This window comes from Chiloscyllium plagiosum, chromosome 13 (assembly GCF_004010195.1).
Source record: "Chiloscyllium plagiosum isolate BGI_BamShark_2017 chromosome 13, ASM401019v2, whole genome shotgun sequence".
In the NCBI taxonomy this organism is placed as follows: Eukaryota; Metazoa; Chordata; class Chondrichthyes; order Orectolobiformes; family Hemiscylliidae; genus Chiloscyllium; species Chiloscyllium plagiosum.
In genome coordinates this window covers 35,865,934-35,884,345 of record NC_057722.1, presented here as the reverse complement: position 1 = coordinate 35,884,345, position 18,412 = coordinate 35,865,934, and the positions used below count along the sequence as shown (strand labels likewise).

Sequence of the window (18,412 nt, the reverse complement as noted above, 5' to 3'; positions counted from 1 at the left end):
TCTAAAAGATACCTAAGGGGTAACGTTTTCACACAGAGGGTGGTACGTGTATGGAATGAGCTGCCAGAGGAAATGGTGGAGGCTGGTACAATTGCAACATTTCAGAGACATTTGGATGGGTATATGAATAGGAAAGGTTTGAAGGGATATAGACCAGGTGGGACTAGATTGGGTTGGGATATCTGGTCGGCATGGACCGGTTGGACCGAAGGGTCTGTTTCCATGCTGTACATCTCTATGACTCTATGACATACCACCGGCGCTTCTCTGGAGGCTCTCACTGATGATGCTACTTAGTCACGGTGAAGAAACATCTGGAAACTATCCTTCCAGCTCAGCGAGCTAACTTAAATACTTGTCATGAACCTGAGCTACAAATCTTAAACATCGCTAACTTGGTTTTTTGTACACTGTTTCAAATATGTCATTGTACTTGAGAAAACCTGAATTTAAATGCTTTCCACAATAAATTGTATAATTTGGAAATTTATCACCTGTTATATAGAAAGTAATATACATTTGTGAGTTGGTACTGGATGATGCAAATTACTGTGCCTGTAACCAGGTATTTGTATCTCTATGAACTCGGTTGTACTGATTTTGAAGAGTTAACATGTAAATATTTTTACAATAACAACTAAGAGCTTGACCTGGTAATTATTAATTTCTGTTTTTCTGAAAATGAGCTGTAGCTTTATATTTTCAAGTTATTAAACTCGTGTCTATTTTCAATGAAATCTAAAGTCTATGTCAGGAATAAAATTATCTTGATTTAAGTTTGCTTGCTGAGCTGGAAGGTTTCGTCACCATACTAGGTAACATCATCAATGAGCCTCCAGTGAAGCATTGGTGTTATGGCCCACTTTCTATTTGTCTTTAGGTTTCCTTGGGGTGGCAATGTCTTTTCCTGTTCTTTTTCTTGGGCTGTTGGATGGAATCCAAGATGAGGTGTTTGTTGATAGAGTTCCAGTTGGAATGCCATGCTTCTAGGAATTCTTGTATGTCTCTCTGTTTGGCTTGTCCTGGGATGGATGTGTTGTCCCATTCAAAGTTGTGTCTTTCTCATCTGTATGTAAGGATACTAATGGTAGTGGGTCATGTCTTTTTGTGGCTAGTTGATGTCATGTATCCTGGTGGCTAGTTTGTCCAATGCAGTGTTTGTTATAGAAATTGCAAGGTATTTTGTAAATGTTTATTTTGTTTTCTGTATAAAGTCTTTCAAGTTCATTAACTGATATTGTAGTGCGTTGGTGGGTTGTGGGCTACCATGATGCCAAGAGGTCTGAGTAGTTTGGCAGTCATTTCTGAAATGTCTTTGATGTAGGAGAGAGTGGCTAAGTTTCTGGGCATGTTTTGTCTGCTTGTTTGGGTTAGTTGCTGAGAAATTGGTGGACTGTGTTCTTTTGAATATGCTGTCGTGATTTTCCTCTACTGTTTGTCGTTCCTCTGTGCTGGGCGTGTGTGGTGGCTCATTGAAATAATGTTCTAATGCAGCTTTGTTAGTGGGTGTTGGGATGATTGTTTCTGTAGTTCAGTATTCGGTCCATATGTGTTGTTTTCCTGTTGATGCTGGTTTGAAGTTCCCCATTGGCTGTTCGCTCCATTGTAACATATAGGAATGGTGGTTTGTTGTTTTCCTCACTAGCATCCTTACATACAAGTGAGAAAGGATACCACTTGGACTGAGACAACACATCCATCATAGGACAAGCAAAACAGAGAGACATATAAGAATTCCTAGAAGCACAGTATTCCAACTAGAATTCTATCAACATACACATTGATTTGGCTCCCACCTACCACCCCTGAGAGAGAGAACAGGAAATGACATCACCAACCCAAAGAAACGTAAACACACCAATAGAAATCAGATCAGAACACCAGTGCTTCTCCAGGCTCACTGATGTTACCTAGTATGGTGATGAAACATCTGAAAACGAACCTTCCAGCTTACATCCAGAACTTTAACCTGAGCTACAAATTTTCTCCAAACTCGCTAATCATATTCTTCTCTTGAAGGGTGACTGTAGGACGTATAGTTATGTTTGTGGCTTATCTAGTAAAGATCAACCGCACTGGGATTCCTTCATATTCCTAGCCCGACTTATTCCACGAATGTGCCATAATATTAACAGGTTTGTGTATTTATTTTGTACTTTAAGCTATTTGAAAATAGATATTGCTAAGTATGAACAATCTTTTCACTATTGCAAGCCGTAATAAATCTGTCCTGTACTAATGAAAATGTTTGTGTTTCAGAGTTGTGTATGTTTTTGGACCACAGATTCGAGAACCTATAACAGATGTAACACCAACTTTCCTAACAACAGGAGTGCTTAGTACACTCCGGCAGGCTGACTTTGAGGCGCATAACATTCTTAGAGAGTCTGGTAGGAATACAGTTAGTATTCTTGAGAAACCTGTATGTGGCATTACGTTGTGTTCTCCTTTCCACAGAATTAGTTTGATACAATCATAGTTTGATTATCTGAAATTTGGTGGTCTCCACACCACCAATCCTTTTAGTCATTTGTTAGCGAGGTGGTCAAGAAGGTACCATCTACTGGTTTGGAATGGGATGGTACTCTAGGGAAACATTTTCATTAATTTATAGTATTGAACATCTTTTGCTTAGACTAAGTTGCTATCAGCTTTCTTAGATCGCAGTTGGTTACTTTCATCCTCCGGAGCAATGCATTCAATTAGCCAAGCTACTGCACTACAGTCTTTTTCAATTAAGATATTTTTAGGTGTTTCCATATAAATTTTCATAATCATTTTTTCCAGTTTTCCTCTTTCAGGAGAGACAATCTTAAAGTTATGTTGATTTGAACATATCTGCATATGCTATGTCAGCACTTTTTAAGTAAATGGTATGGTGTGTGTATGCCTTTATAGGTTACTCTGGGAAAATTAGTCAGATGCCAATTGTTTTAACCCCGCTACATTTTGACCGTGACCCACTCCAGAAGCAGCCCTCTTGTCAGAGATCTGTGGTGATTCGAACCTTCATTACAAATGATTTTATGACTGGCATCTCAGCAACTCCTGGCAATCACATTCCTGAAGAGGTGAGATTTGTATTATGTACTTAGAAACTGTGACAACCTTTTCACCAGTAATTTAGAGGATAATGCAGCAATATATAATTGTTTTAAAACATTTTTGTCATTGACTTGGTCTTGATACTAAGGTGGGATGCAAGTGTACGTTGGGTATTGTGTTTAAGTTTTTTTTGATTATCTCCTCCAGAGGTTTCACGCTCCTGGGGTAAAATTTTTTGGACCCTTTTTTTTTTAGCAGCTTGAGATGGCTGTTTTTCTGTGCACGTGTGTGTCTGGATCATGAAGGACATCATTACTGAGTGTAATTTTGTTTGTGCCCTACGCACTTTTCAGTTAGTGCACTATTCTAGTAATTTTGACCAACTACTCCAGTTCAGTTCAGCATAGGGAATAGTTAACATTTTGACTGCAGTTCTAACAAATTATCAGCGCAGACACAGGTTATTTATGACAAGGTCACTTCTCCACTGCAGAGGTTTTTGATAATTTTAAATGCATGTCCAAAGAAGTAAATATGAATGAAATACAAGCATAAAATGGTAGCCTCTTCAGGTTCCAAAGCAGTCACATAAGACTTGAAACATTAGTTCTGTTTGATCTGTCCACAGTTGCTGCCAGACCTGCTGAGTTTCTCAAGCTCTTTAAGCATTTAAGATCTCCAGCATTTAAAGTGCTTTGCTTTTACTTAAGTATGAACGAGAACCCTGTTTTCCTTGTCAGGTTATTTTAAAAATGGTGAGAGAAATCAAGAAGATACCTGGAATTTCCCGTGTCATGTACGACTTGACCTCAAAACCACCTGGAACTACGGAATGGGAGTGAATGAAACAATTTTTTTTGTGAAAACATTCCCAGTGTTAACAGTAAGGTGGAAGTGTGACTGGAGCTGCTACTTTGCACCTTTTTCTTTTTGTCATCCCTCCCCTTGCCCTACCCAGATCCTACCGTATAATTCAGTATTTGGCAAGGATATATTTTAATGGGTTAAGAATATGTACGGGTAAGGGATTCATCATCAGATTTTCCTGGTAAAATTGTGAAGCCTTTGCCAATGTATTTGGACACCCTTTATAGTACAATTTGTCTGGTGTTTTGAACTTTCTAAGGCACAGTTCATTTGCAGTAAATTAACTAAGCCATTGCCAGTATATCATTGTAAATCTCAATTATTGATGTGACCAATTTTTTTTTTTAAAAACAGATCTGTTACAAATATTTTGCCAAATGGATAGGTTGTATGGAAGTATATTGGCAAGTTTTGATGTATTCAGTATGTTTAAAGTTTATTGACAGTTTGTAATTGCATTGTTCTAAATGAACAAATTACCAGCAGTTTGGCTCTGTTTATCACTGTAATTTTGGATACTGTATGAAATGATTAGAATGAACACAGTTGTGATTTTCATGGCCTAAAGAACTCTCAAAGGGTTTGATTTTTGCCAAAAATCCTGATCATATACATGCTTTTGAATATTAGCAGCCAACTGTGTACTGTACATATTTCCTAACTTGCATGTGAGCCAAAATTTTATTTGAAGGATAAGAGGACTAGGGTTTTCCAAAGGCAGCATTTTTAATGTATCATTTGACAATTTTATATATCTATTTTATTAACTGACTACCATAATTTCATTGTGAAATATTTTCACTTTGCTATTTACCTAGATATCAGTTTATCAACACAATATGTATGGTTATTATTAATTGTTGCCTTAATTTGATCACCTCTATCCCACATGTTCAGAAAATGTAATTTATAATTGTAAACTTTGTCAAATTAATAAATTGATAAGACATACCTCAAGTTCTGAAATTTCCATGCAGAAGTAACTTTGTCAGTGGTACATTGTAAAGGTTTTGAGTTTTGAACTTACTACAGAAACATTCATGAAAATCTCTATTCTGACGATGTTATCTTTAGATTTTTTTCATAAGTCCAAATCAGTTACATTCAGAATTTTAGCAAGCTAAGTTCAGTCCATCTACTTTGAGTGTATATCTAATTTATCCAAATTGTATGTACAGAAATAAACATTTTCTTCTATGCATCTACATCTTAAATATATTAAAATTCCTGAATGTTGGAAACCAAACATTTCAGTGAAGATGCAGACTGTTTGGCAGATTAGATGATCAGATCACTTCACTTGGGTGATTTGATAAAGTGCAACTAACAGACTTCGCATCATTTTCATTCGAAAGGTATTTTCTTGTTCCAGTTTGTAGCTACATGCAGGAACATTCATGCCATTAAAGATTTCATATCAATTCCTGATGCCTGAGCAATGTGTTTACTGTATTGCCATTTTGCAGTTGAAATTCATAACAACTAAATTATGCATCATGCATTAGGTACAGCAGTCGATACATTTTTATTTGAAAAATCATGATTTCCAATGTTGCTGAAAACAAGTTATTTAGCTCAAAACCCTTTGGTGAAATTTGTGGTACATAGTTCCCTTTATGTAAAAACGGATGCCTAAATTACTTTTTCTCAGATTAGTACTGCAGAGTATTTCAGGTAAAATAAAGCCCTTTGTTTACAATTTATGCATGGCCTAAAATTTGATCTTTTTTAAAACTTTTTCAAATTTTGTGGTACTGATGATGAGGAAAATGTAAATTTTGAAATACATGAACATTTGCCATTTTAAAAACTGATGACCAGTGAGTTCATTGTGATCTCAATGTTAAAATTATTAATTGGAACAAACTATCTCCTTTTCATATAGGCACAAAGAAGGGAAATGGGTATTTTTGAAAGCAGGAAAATGAATATTTTTGAAAGCAGAATTGGTATTTTTGAAATGTTAGTGAAAGGTGTATCTGTTTAATTTCCACTCCATACCTTTGCTGCTAACAAGTCTTTATCAACATTCAAATCATTTAAGCGACTTAAGTCGATGTATATAAATATATATATCCATACTGCTGTAAATTAATTTTTTAGTAATTCATTTTATTGCATGCACATTTCCTATCTATAGATTTGTTTATTGTTGAGCCTCAATAAAGTATAGTATTAAATCCCTTATGACTTTTCATTTTAAGAACTGCAGCTTGCATTGTAAGATGTACTGAAATGTTAGATCTGTGATTTCAGCTCTTAACTACTGGCACCTTCAGGGAATTTTTGTTGCCCAACATCAGTGTTTTTAAATGTTTGCATTGACAAGGTAGCAAATCTTCATAGAGAACTAAAACTACAAATGCATTAATTTAGGAGATCTGCTTTGACTTCTCTTCTCATACTTGTTCTCTCATCCATACCAAATATAATTTATTTTATCCAGTTTCATTCTCATACTTTAAGTTTCTTATCTCAATTTTTTCCAGTCCCTTTTGTGTGCAGATAATATCCTTTTCTCCTTATTTGGTTACTGTTCTTTGGTTCACATATAGTTTAATAACCAAATGCCACATGATTTGAAAACCACCAGGTAAGGATTATCACAGCTTTCAATGAAACAATTAAGGATACAAATGGGAGCCAATAAAATGTAAAAATGTTTTTGATCAACTTCCAAAGGATATGATAAGGTTTATTGTTTGGGAGACTTAAAGAATTTTACTGTACAAAAAAGTCTCAATTTACTTTGATAGACTGTGACTGGACTCAACATTAACTCTGCAAAAGTGAGGACTGCAGATGCTGGTGAAGGGCTTTTGCCCGAAACGTCGATTTTCCTGCTCCGGATGCTGCCTGACCTGTCCTTTTCCAGCACCACTCTGATCTAAACTCAACATTAACTCTGTTTTCTTCCTACAGACGCTGCCAAACTGCTGAGTTTTGCCAGCATTTTCTTTTTGTTTCATATCTCCACATCTGCAATTCTTTGTTTTATTTTATCTCAAAGTTTTTTTTGTATTTCTCAATACTTTTTCAAGATACTCCTTCTTGTTTAGCTGCTTGGGTCTTGAGTTTCATTCGGCTATTGCAGTCCATTATTAATTCTTTTGAATGAAGGCATTTAACCAGATAACAGAATTTACCTTGAAGTTGCAGTGTCACTGTACTATTATTCTCACTGTAGCTTTAGGAATCCTATTTAGTGTGAATAACTATTGAAATGTCTGACTGAGTGCTTAGAAATGGCCAATGAGCTTGGTTTTCAACATGGTTTCTTCAGGTCACCATAAATTCAACGAAACAGCTGATGAAGCCAAGAAAAATATATAAATTAAGACTTTGCATCATTTATACATTTTGCAAATGAGAGGTTCTGTCATCCGCTTTAACCCTAGGATTTCCATGTTGCAGTTTCAGCTCACAGAACATCTTTTTTTTTTTTAGATTACATTACAGTGTGGAAACAGGCCCGCCGAAATGCAACCCACCCATACCCCTACATTTACCTCTTACCTAACACTACGGGCAATTTAGCATGGCCAATTCACCTGACCTGCACATCTTTGGACTGTGGGAGGAAACCGGAGCACCCGGAGGAAACCCACGCAGACACGGGGAGAATGTGTAAACTCCACACAGTCAGTCGCCTGAGGCGGGAATTGAACCCGGGTCTCAGGCGCTGTGAGGTAGCAGTGCTAACCACTCTGCCACCGTGCCGCCCACTTGTTAAATATCAAATTGATGAGAAACAAGAAACCAAGCCCAATCTGTATTCTGATTCAGTTCTGCTCTGTTAGTATCATTGCCAACCCTCCAGGATTTCAAAATTAACCTCTCAGATGTTATAAGTAGTGCAGGAAAAAATGTCTTTCACAAACAACCTAACTATTACAAATGGATTACAAGCGATTTCACTCCAGTCAAAATGAGGTTTGCTTGTGATCTCTTGAAAGAGCTGTGAAATCTTTCAGCAATAGTTTCTTTTTGGGTGAAATTTTTTATTCGTTAACATGAGGTACCACTGCCTAGGGGTAGCATTTATTGTCCATCCCTAATTATCCTGAGGACAGTCAAGTGTAAACTACACTTCTGGGGTCTGGAGTCGCATGTAAGTCACACCCAGGTAAGAATGACAGATTTGTTTCCCCAAAGGGCATTAGTGAACCTCATGGGTTTTTCTGACAATTATCAATGGATTCATGGTTATAATTAGCTTCTTAATTCCAGATATTGAATTCAAATTGCACCGTCTGCTATGGTAGGATGTAGAGCCAGGTCCCCAGAATATTACTCTGGATTTTCAGACCAGCAATAATATCAATAGGTTATTTCCTCCCCCAGTGAGGGGGGCTCGGTAATTGTTTCCTGTACTCCTTTTAAGTCAAGAAAATAGGAAAGAAATTGTGGATTTGGCAAATGAAGGAATTTTAAGGATTAATCTGTTACTAAAATCCAGTCTGTTTGGCATTTACTGCTAGTCTTTCCTAGTTTTAGGTGTGTATGTAATATATATGGATAATTAATCCAGGCTAGTACATTATCTCCTATCCCATGTGTTTAATTTTGCTAAACCAGGCTCCTGTGAGGGACTTTATTACAAGCCTTCACAAAATCTAAATTTATTATGACTGTTGGCCCTCATCAATTTTGTTACCACTATCTTAAAAAAAAACTCAAGTTCATCAAAGATGAATCTTACTCGCAAATCTGCATTATGCCTGGTCAGATCGTTCCCATCCAACTGTCTACTTCCTTTTACAACAGGTTCTAGCACTTTCCGTAGTCCTGATGCAAGGCTTAATGTGTATGTAGCTTACTGTGTGTTCTCTCATTTCCTTCTTAAATAGTCAGAATACATTTATTACTTTCCATTCTGAAGGAATTATAGAATTTTGGTAGATAATTGCCAATGCATCTACCTTTTATAGCAACCTGTTGGTATGTAGACTATCAGATCCTGGTGTTATGGACCAGTCCAGATGCCCTCAAAACATTTCAAGGAAGTAGCTCCTTAGTTTTAAACAAAACAATTTATTTGCATTATTACCAAATGAAGCACAAACAAGAACAGACCACAGAATAGTTTAACTTATCTGAAAACCCAACAGACTATCCCAATTTAATGATGTTCTAAATTCCTGCAACAATCCCCATAAACACCCCTTGTCAACAAAGGTAAAATCAAACAGAGGATCTTTCAGGAACGAGAGAAAGATGGCAAAGAGAGGTTCAGCATGGAGCACTTTCATAGGACAAATGCTTCATTCTCTGGGATCAGTCCAGTATACCACCTCTGAACTGACCAATGCAACTACATCCTTCCTCAATTAAGGGCACAAATTGTGCACTATATTGAGAAATTGCACCTGCAATGTCTGTACGGTTGAAGCAAAACTCCCCTATTTTATGCTCCATTCCTTTTGCAATGAATGTCACAATTCAATTTGCCTGCCTTATTACCTGCTCTACCTGCAAACTAGGTTTTTTGTGAATCGTGTGAGGACACCCAGATCCCTCTATACTGAAGCACTCTGAAGTTTCTCTCCATTTAGATAATAAGTTGCCTTCCAATTTCTCCAACCAATTTGGGTAATCCACACTTATCCATATTAAATGCCATCTGCCAAATTTTGGCTGCACTCACTTAAGCTGTCCATATCAATTTGTAAATTTCGGATTTCTTCATTACAACTTACTTGTGCACCTATTTTAGGATCATCTGCAAATTTGGCTATACTACTTTCTATCCCCATGACCAAGTCATGAATATACATTGCGAAGAGTTGAGACCTGAGGACTGAACTCTGTGACAACCCAGTACTTATATCTTGCCAACCAGAAAAACTCATTTATCTTGACCTGCTTTAATAAGATTATTCATTGAATATGATGCAATGAAAAAGAACTAATCTAAAATAGCAAAGCTCTCTCGTTGATTTCTCAATACACTCCTCTCAAACTATTCCTAACATTTCAGAAATTTGTATTCCACAGTTTTGTCCTCAATTCATTTACATAGTCTATATGCAGATTAAAATCATCCATAATAACGGTGTTGTCTATGCTGCATTCTTTCTTGTCTCCCAATTAATATGATACTCCACATTGCCACTACTCTGTGGTAGCCTATAAATAACTCCAATCAGTTTTTGCAGAAGTTTGCTGTTTCTTAACTCCACACAAACAGATTCCATACGTTGTTCTTCCAACCCGATGTTTTCCCTTGCAAATGTATTGATTTGTTCTATTTATTATTAGCTCAAATTCATCTCCTTTTCCTTCCTGTCTGTCCTTCCTAATATTCTTGAATATTTATTTCCCAGTCCTGGTCATCAAGCAGCCATGTTTTTGTGAAGGCAATTAGATCATACCCAGGCATCTCCATTTGCACATTTTGATGATCTACCTTGTTGTGAATGCTGTCTGCATTCAAGTAGAATGCCTTTAATGTTTTTTGATACTATTCTGCTTTCAAAGCATACTCCATGCTTGGATTTGTTTCTTGTGTCTTCTAGTCTCCCTTGCACCTTTTCAACTTCCTGTTATCAACTTTATTTTCTTCCCGTTATTTAAGTCCGCAGATTCTTATCCTCCTGACAAGTTCATTTAAACCTACTCCAACAACACAAGCAAATGTCTGAAAGTATCAGTCGTGTTGAAGTGTAACTTGTCCAGCATGCACAGATGACACATGTTCCAGGACTAGTCCCACTTACTCAGAAATCTAATGCTCTCCCTCCTAATCAGTTCTCCAGCCACATGTTCAATCAGTCAATCCACTTGTTCTTATACGTTGTAGCACATGATTCTGGGTGTAATCCTAAGATTACTGCTCTTGATGCCCTGCTTTTTAACTTCTTTCCTAACTCCCTTATATCTGTCTTCAGGATCTCATCCCTCTTTTACATGTCATTGGTAACAATGTGAATGACAACTTTTGGCTGATCCGCTTCCTCCAGAAGCAAGTCCTGCAGTTATTTAGTAACATCGTTGACTCTGGCACCCAGGAGGCAACACACCATCCTGGGGTCACATTTCACACCTTAGGAACACCTACCTGATCACCTGACTTCCAAATTCCCTATAACTCTTCCATTCTTCATCCTTCTTTGTACTGCTGGGATGCCTATGGTACCATGGGCGTGGCACTGACTGCACTCCACTGCATCCTCACCTCCGCCCAAGGCCCCAAAGGATCCTTCCACATCTGGCAGAGATATTTCTGCGAATGTGTAGACTTCATCTGCTGTGTCTGTTGCTCTCGATGTGGTCTCCTCTACATTGGATAGACAGGATGCTTACTTTCGAAATATTTCAGAGACGATATCTGGGACACATGCACTAAACCACCCCACCGTCCTGTGGCTGTCCACCTCAACTCCTCTTCCCAGTCCACCAAGGACACGCAAGTCCTGGACTGCCGCCACTGCCAAATCCAAGCCACCCCACGCTGGAGGAAGAATGCCTCATCTTCTGTCTTGGGCCCCTTGAACCACAGAGCATCAATATCGATTTCACCAGTTTCCTCATCTCCCCTTCCCTCACCTCATCACAGCTCCAACTTTCCAAATCAACAGCACCCTCTTGAGCTGTCCTACCTATCCATTTTCGTTCCTACCTATATGGTCCATCCTCCCCTCTGACCTATCACTATCAGCCCCCATCTGCATCTACCTATCCCCTTCCCAGCTGCCTGACCCCTATCCCCACCATAGTATTTATTTCTCAGACCTTCCCCTCCCTCCCAATTCCTGACATGGCTCATGCCCAAAATGTCAATTCTCCTCCTCAGATGCTTACTGACCTGCTGTGCTTTTCCAGCACTACACCTTTCCACTCTGCACTCCACTCAGGAATCATCACCTTCATGAGTTTCCAAGATGGAATACTGATGAGCAAGAAGCATAGACATGAGTGTCTCCAGCAAGACCTGCATAATTTTATTAATCTACCTGGTACTCATCCATTCCCTCACTGCCAGCGTACATCTTTATAGTGACCATCTCATTACATCCACATTATCCTCTGTATATGGAAGTAGGGACTCCAGCTACTTCTCAAGTTCCAAAACTGGATCTCTAGCTGCTGACATCTCCTGCAGATATATTCATCTGGAATGCATGACATGTCCATGATTTTACACGCCTCAAGATGTACACTTCACTTGGCTCTTCTGACATGCCATCCTGTTACTCACAAATGATGTCTTCCCAACTTTCTCTATAGACTTGTTATAAAAATAATCAAGCAAAAAAAATTTGACTGAGCAGCGCAGTTGGAAGTGAGAAGTCATGAGACTAAATTCCAGGTATATGTCCTACCAGAATAGGTGGTCCTAAATGCTAGTTTAATTTCAAATTCACATAAATATTGCATTCTGTGCTTGCCTGTTGCTTTTCTTGCCTCTCCAACAGGTAATCCCTTCTTAGTCAATGTTTAAGACAAAAAGTTAGATAATGCTACAGGACAATTTCTGTGGAATCTTCTTGCTGTGATTCTGGTAAGGCTACAGTGAATTTATCTGGCAGTACTGCCCATTTCTGCCAATATTGTGGTGATTGTGAGAATCCCCATAGAAATTAATGATGTTAATTTGTTCAAACTTTTCTGTGTATTGTATATTGATGTCTATGTCATATATATTTTAATGCTATAATCTTCTAATGCAAATGTCATGTATGGAGCACTTTAAGTCAACTGAAGTGTGGTTTCTACATTAACACTTGCAAACAATAAATTAAAAGTGGAATGCCTAATGAATAATAGGAAGCAATTCCAAAATGAAATTTTTAATAGCATGAACCTTGGAGTTTCGTGCTTAGTGTGTAAGAAAATATAAATCGCTAAATGACTGAAAAATCTCATCTCTAGAATTGGGTCCTTATTTCATTAGTTCTAATTAATATGTAGAAAGATTGCATTTGACAGGGTAGGGTTAAAAGTTTGTAATGAAATCAGTTTATATACAGAAGATAGATCTTTTATGATTTTTTGGAATGATTCATGTTTAGGTCTGATCATGTAATTGACATTTGGTGTAATTATTATTAGCAGAGTAATTAAATGCTGAATGATACCATACCAAAGTTTTTCTGCAAATTCGATGATTTGATTAAGCTGTGTTTAATTACTATGATTAATTTTTTTATTGTGGATATCTCAAAGTTATGATGTAGAGCCTTTAATTTCTGAAGAGGTTTCTCTTCATTACTCCAACCAAGTACATTCATTTTAATCTAGCCTCACTTGACTGAATGAGTTTCTTTATATGAGCTCCAAATCAAAGTCACAAGATCAACGTTTGAACAAACTACTTATGACTTCTATTAAAATTCAAATTACAATATTACCTACTCCGATAATACTGAATTTTTCTGTATCTCTTTTGATAACTTGTTTCTTCCTTTTTTAACATTATTGAATTGAACTGAATTGAATTTATTGTGACGTGTACCGAGGCACAGTGAAAAGCTTTGTCTTGTGAGCAATACAGGCAGATCACATAGTTAAGTAGCATAGATAAGTAAATAATAGGTAAACTGTGGCAAAAATAAAAAACACAGGTACAGGTGAATGTTAAGAGTTTGTGAGTCCAATCAGTATTCGAACAACAGTAGAGTAGAAACTGTTATGAAACCAGCTGGTGAATGTTCGGGCTTCTGTACCTTCTTCCCAATGGTAGAGATTCTGGAAAAGCTTTGCCAGGGTGGGATGGATCTTTGATGCCTTTAATACATTTTTCTCATCAAGACTTTGTGGTAACATATTAGTTTGGGTCTGTTGGCACAATTGCATCTATGAGCATAGTAGTTTATGCTTTAGGATCAGGATATTTTGTTTGTGGTGACGAATGGTGGATAATATGATAATGCAAGACTTACACTACTTGATCTAGAAGCCCCTTAAGTTTGGATCAGTATTCTTGCATTGTAATAAAGAAAGTGAAATTCTTTGGCTGGCATCAACAGACTGCATAATGTTTACTGATTCACATAGCAAGTATTTAAAGTTGATGAAAGAGTTCGGAACCTTGTTTTCAGATCAGATCATATTTAACACTTACCTTGAGCTTAAGTACAAAATAGTAAGATGGTCAAACGTAAAGATGCTACCAAATGTGGAAGTGATTCAAATAAAAGGAAAATACTGTGGATGTTGGAAATCTGAAACAAACAGAGAAAATGCTTGTGAAACTCAGCAGGTCTTACAGCATCTGTGGACAGAGAAACAGTTAATGTTTCGAGTCCAGAAATCAACTGAAGTTCTGAAGCCCAAAGACTAAAAGGAGGCCTGGGTTGTTTTAATTGTGAGGAACTGACAGAGGATCATGCCTATGGATAATGACAATGGCAAGGATTGACTGTGAGTAGATTTTAGTCTCCAAGTCTCACCGAGAAGTATTGAGAATGTCAGGCTTTATAAATGTTTGTACTTGAAGCTGCAGTTTCTTGTGGTGCAGTGGTAGTGTCTCTATATCATTGCGTCCCATATGCCACAGATATGTGTTATAACATATTTGAACAGATTTATTAATTTTTATATCTGTGTATATTATAAGTTCTCTTTTTTTTATTCCAAGATAAAATGGAGTTGGGAGTTTAGAAGAGAATTCAATTGTCATAATTTCTATCAGGATATCGACAGTCCTGTCTGTATGAATCTTAGAGCAAAGAGATGGATGCAGCCAGCTCTGCACTGAAAGGAGCAAAGAATAACTTGGGACTGACTCCCACAAAAGTTGAGAGTGCAGTGCGGGAAAAGCACAGCCAGTTAGGCAGCATGTGAAGAGCAGGGGAATCGACGTTTTGGGCATAGGACCTAAACATCGATTCTCCTGCTCCTTGGATGCTGCCTGACTGTGCTTTACCAGCACCACACTCTCAACTCTGATCTCCAGCATCTGCAATCCTTACTTTCTCCCACTAAAGTTGCCTACTGAACAGTATTCAGACAATGTTGCTTTTAGTTTTCTTTATTGCAGATCATATCCTAAATCTTGAAGTCTTGACTTGTGATCTTTCCAGTCACTGGAACTGTAGATACTTTTAAAATTATTTGTCTCAATGGGATTCATAGCACTTACAGGTAAAACAATGACAGATGAAATATGATATGGACAAGCGTAAAGTACTGCATCAGAAAAGAAACATGGACAAATGCGCAAACCACAACACTGATTGAATTAGCTAATAATGGAATTGAAGAAGATTTATGATCTCAGTAAACTGCATACAGTGTATCCAGTTATGGTTGGATACTAATTGACAAGGTGAGAATAATACAAGTCAGAGAAAGCCATTCTCAAACCTTGAGACTGCGCAAAACAATATTTGATGTCTGAAGGCAATTTGGCAAATAAACATGTCTGGACCTGATTGACAGAGGACTGACGTATGAAGACAATCTGGAAATGTTGGTTTTTCATTTTTCAAAGCAGCATGCAAAATAGAGAACTGAAAAACAGAGTTTAAACAATGATTACTGTTACATTAGGAAAATGATAAAGGTTCAAACCTGTAAATCAAGACTTTGCAGCGAATGTCAGGTGATATTAGTGGAATTAAGAGAGGGGTACTGCATTCTCAAAGGTGCTGTTTTCCAGATTAAACATTTGTTGTATTAAACTTGGCTAATACATTAGGTAATGAGCAAGCAGATCTGAAAATACCACTTTGCAAGGAGGATAACAGGAAATGTTACAAAATGGAGAATTGTTCAAAATAACTATTATAAAATTATATTTTTATAATTCAAGTGCCTAATTCCCTGCAACATCCTAAGAAATCTTTTCTGAACCCTCTCCAGTTTAATAATAACCTTCCTATAACAGAACTGTGCACAGTACTCCAGAAGAGGCCACACAAATGTTTTATGCGACCTCCACATGATTTCCCAACTTCTTTAACCAAAGGTCTGAGCAATGAAGGTGAGTATGCTAAATGCCTTCTTAACCATTCTGTCAATGTGTGATACAAACTTCAAAGAATTGTGTACCTGAATTCCTAGGTCTGTGTTCTACAACACCACCCAAGGCCCTACTTCTAATTGTATAAGTCCTACCCTTGTTGGTTTTACTAAGATGCAATACTGCAGATTTAACTAAATTAAACTCCATCTGCCATTCCTCAGGCTATTGTCCCAGTTGACCAAGATCTCTTCGTAATCTTAGATAACCTTAAACAATCTTAGATAATAAGACACATATTTGCATGCAATTTGTACCTAATCTTGCCTGATTTATCTGCACTTTCCCATTCTCCAAACACTTAATGCGCACGACATGTATGAATTGGAAACTGGTGCGGGTACCTGGCAATTCCAGTTTGCCATTTGTTCCTTCAGGCCTCCAACTTGGACAACGCTCACCAACATCTCAGGGCACGTTTGAGAGGCAACATCTGCCCACATTTCCTCTCCTTCCTCCACAATGATAAGCATCAGACATCAGATTTGTATCAGCATCATCAGGTCATCATGACACATCACCAATCCACCCACGATACAATTCTCCATTTCAATTTTGCACTTTGTAGCACACTGACACCTTTCTTTGTAAAGCTGCTGGCAGGATACTTTGTGCACATGAACAAACACCCATTATCATAATGACAACTAGGTTGCATCTTATGGCTGTTCACTGCATCTCTGCCTTGCCTTTTGCCTTACCTTTTCTCTAACTGCCAGAGCTTAGAGATGCACAGTACCTCTCCATGCCTTGCTGACACAAAGTCAGACAGTTTGTCTTGGTTGTCAACAGACATCGGTCAAGGGAATGGACATGGGGCTGCAGAGGGGCCAGTAATTGTGATGGAGACTAACTCGATGTACAAGGGTGAGAATTGACAGAGCATTGCAGAACATGGGGATGTGATGGACAATGAAGAGCTGGGAGTGCTGCCGCAATCTTCCACTAATGAACATGAGAATGTTGAGTCAGAGGAACATCGCCTTCTGCATGATAGAATGCTGCAGTAACAAGCTCAACAGGCCAGACAGGAAAGAATTGATACCTAGTTCCCGTAGATGAGAACTTGGTGCAATGATCACTCATTGATTTTAAATATGTCAGTGTTCAAAGAGCAAGCAGTAATGTTCCCAGAGACAAATGCAGCTTTTTTTTGTTTTTGCTTTTGCTGATGCAGAAAAAGGTGAACATTTCCAGCTGTTTTGAAGTTTTCCAGTATAGATTAGATTAGACAATGAGAAGATTTTAGGCTATATCAGGTGTTAAGATAAGAGTAGTACTCTTTTAGAGTCATACAGTCATAGAGATGTACAGCACGGAAACAGACCCTTCGATCCAACCCGTCCATGCCGATCAATGCTGAGGATGGTTAATCTGTGTGTCTTGATTCTTATAGCTACGGTTACATGACTGTCAATCAGACAGATGTTGATCTAAAATAGCAATCTATTCATAATTGTGAACTTTTATTTGCAATAAAACGTCAGTAGTGCCACAAGTGTGCACTTGGAATAGTTTCTATCTTGTTCCCCTCACATTATGTACACAGTGAAGGGGAGCTCCTGGCTGGCAGCACAGTTTTGTTTTAAACGTCAGAAATCCTGGGAGGTCCTAGCAGTCGCAAGTGCCTCCACCATTGCCAAGCAGAGCATAGTGTGAGTGGGGTGTCATAGAGACTTGTTGCATACCCAGTGAGGCAACTGCAGAGATCCACATAATTCATCGGGCTCATAGAAAGGAGCTCTTGAAATTGACACTTGGCTGATTTCTGGTAAAATTCAGCCCTCGGTATGTAACATAATAACCAAGAAAGAAAAGCAGTCTCCATTTTTAATCATTCAAAGGACACACTGACTTAACAACCCCAAAACTTCTACAGGTTGACATCAGAATTTGTCAGTACAATCTTTGAATGTAAACGGGCTACTTAATCATAGAAGTTTTTGTAACAAATATGATTTCCATCTTGATTGGTTTTCAGTAGCTCGCACATTACAACATCAGCAGCAGGATTGGCTTATTATTTCACCCAGGTTTTTTGTAGTCAAGTTGCTAGGCTACAAAATTACTGGTAATCTGTTATCTCAGTATAGACAAGAACCTGAACCTTTCTGACTTGTTGATTTTAAAATGATATCAAATAAGGCATTTACTCACCTGCCAAAACATTTTAATAAGATTAGGATGATGAAATTCAATGTACAATTAAGTATCATGTAAAATGCAGACCAAGGCAAATGTACTTCCTGGTATAAGCTGTATTGGAGTTTGCTTGATAATTTTTTTAATGTAAAAGATTGGGTGGAATTCTCACTATCTTCTTTTAACAAGCTATCAATTTAAACAAGAAACTGGAAATGAATCATTCACATTTGTGACCATAATGTTGGATCACATGAGACATAACAACCTCTGGAGAGTTCAATGACCACCACAAGGCAGAGGCATCCAGATTCAGATGATGAAAAAGTTATTAATTTATAAAATAAAAATCTTATATGGGCTTGCTTGGAGTCAAGCACATTGAAACAA

General features: G+C 37.7%; 1 protein-coding gene across 4 annotated transcripts in view; it reads left to right on the top strand.

Moving 5' to 3' along the window:
* Positions 1 to 6,092, top strand: part of gmps (guanine monophosphate synthase) — a 30,023-nt gene extending 23,931 nt beyond the window's left edge. For all 4 annotated transcript variants that reach the window (XM_043702181.1, XM_043702183.1, XM_043702182.1 and 1 more), the window contains 4 exons: positions 2,020 to 2,135; positions 2,260 to 2,390; positions 2,899 to 3,071; positions 3,786 to 6,092. In XM_043702181.1, coding sequence (XP_043558116.1) covers positions 2,020 to 2,135; positions 2,260 to 2,390; positions 2,899 to 3,071; positions 3,786 to 3,887 — 522 coding nt within the window. In that variant the 3' untranslated portion in view covers positions 3,888 to 6,092. The remainder of the gene's footprint in view (positions 1 to 2,019; positions 2,136 to 2,259; positions 2,391 to 2,898; positions 3,072 to 3,785) is intronic.
* The last annotated feature ends 12,320 nt before the right edge of the window (positions 6,093 to 18,412 follow it).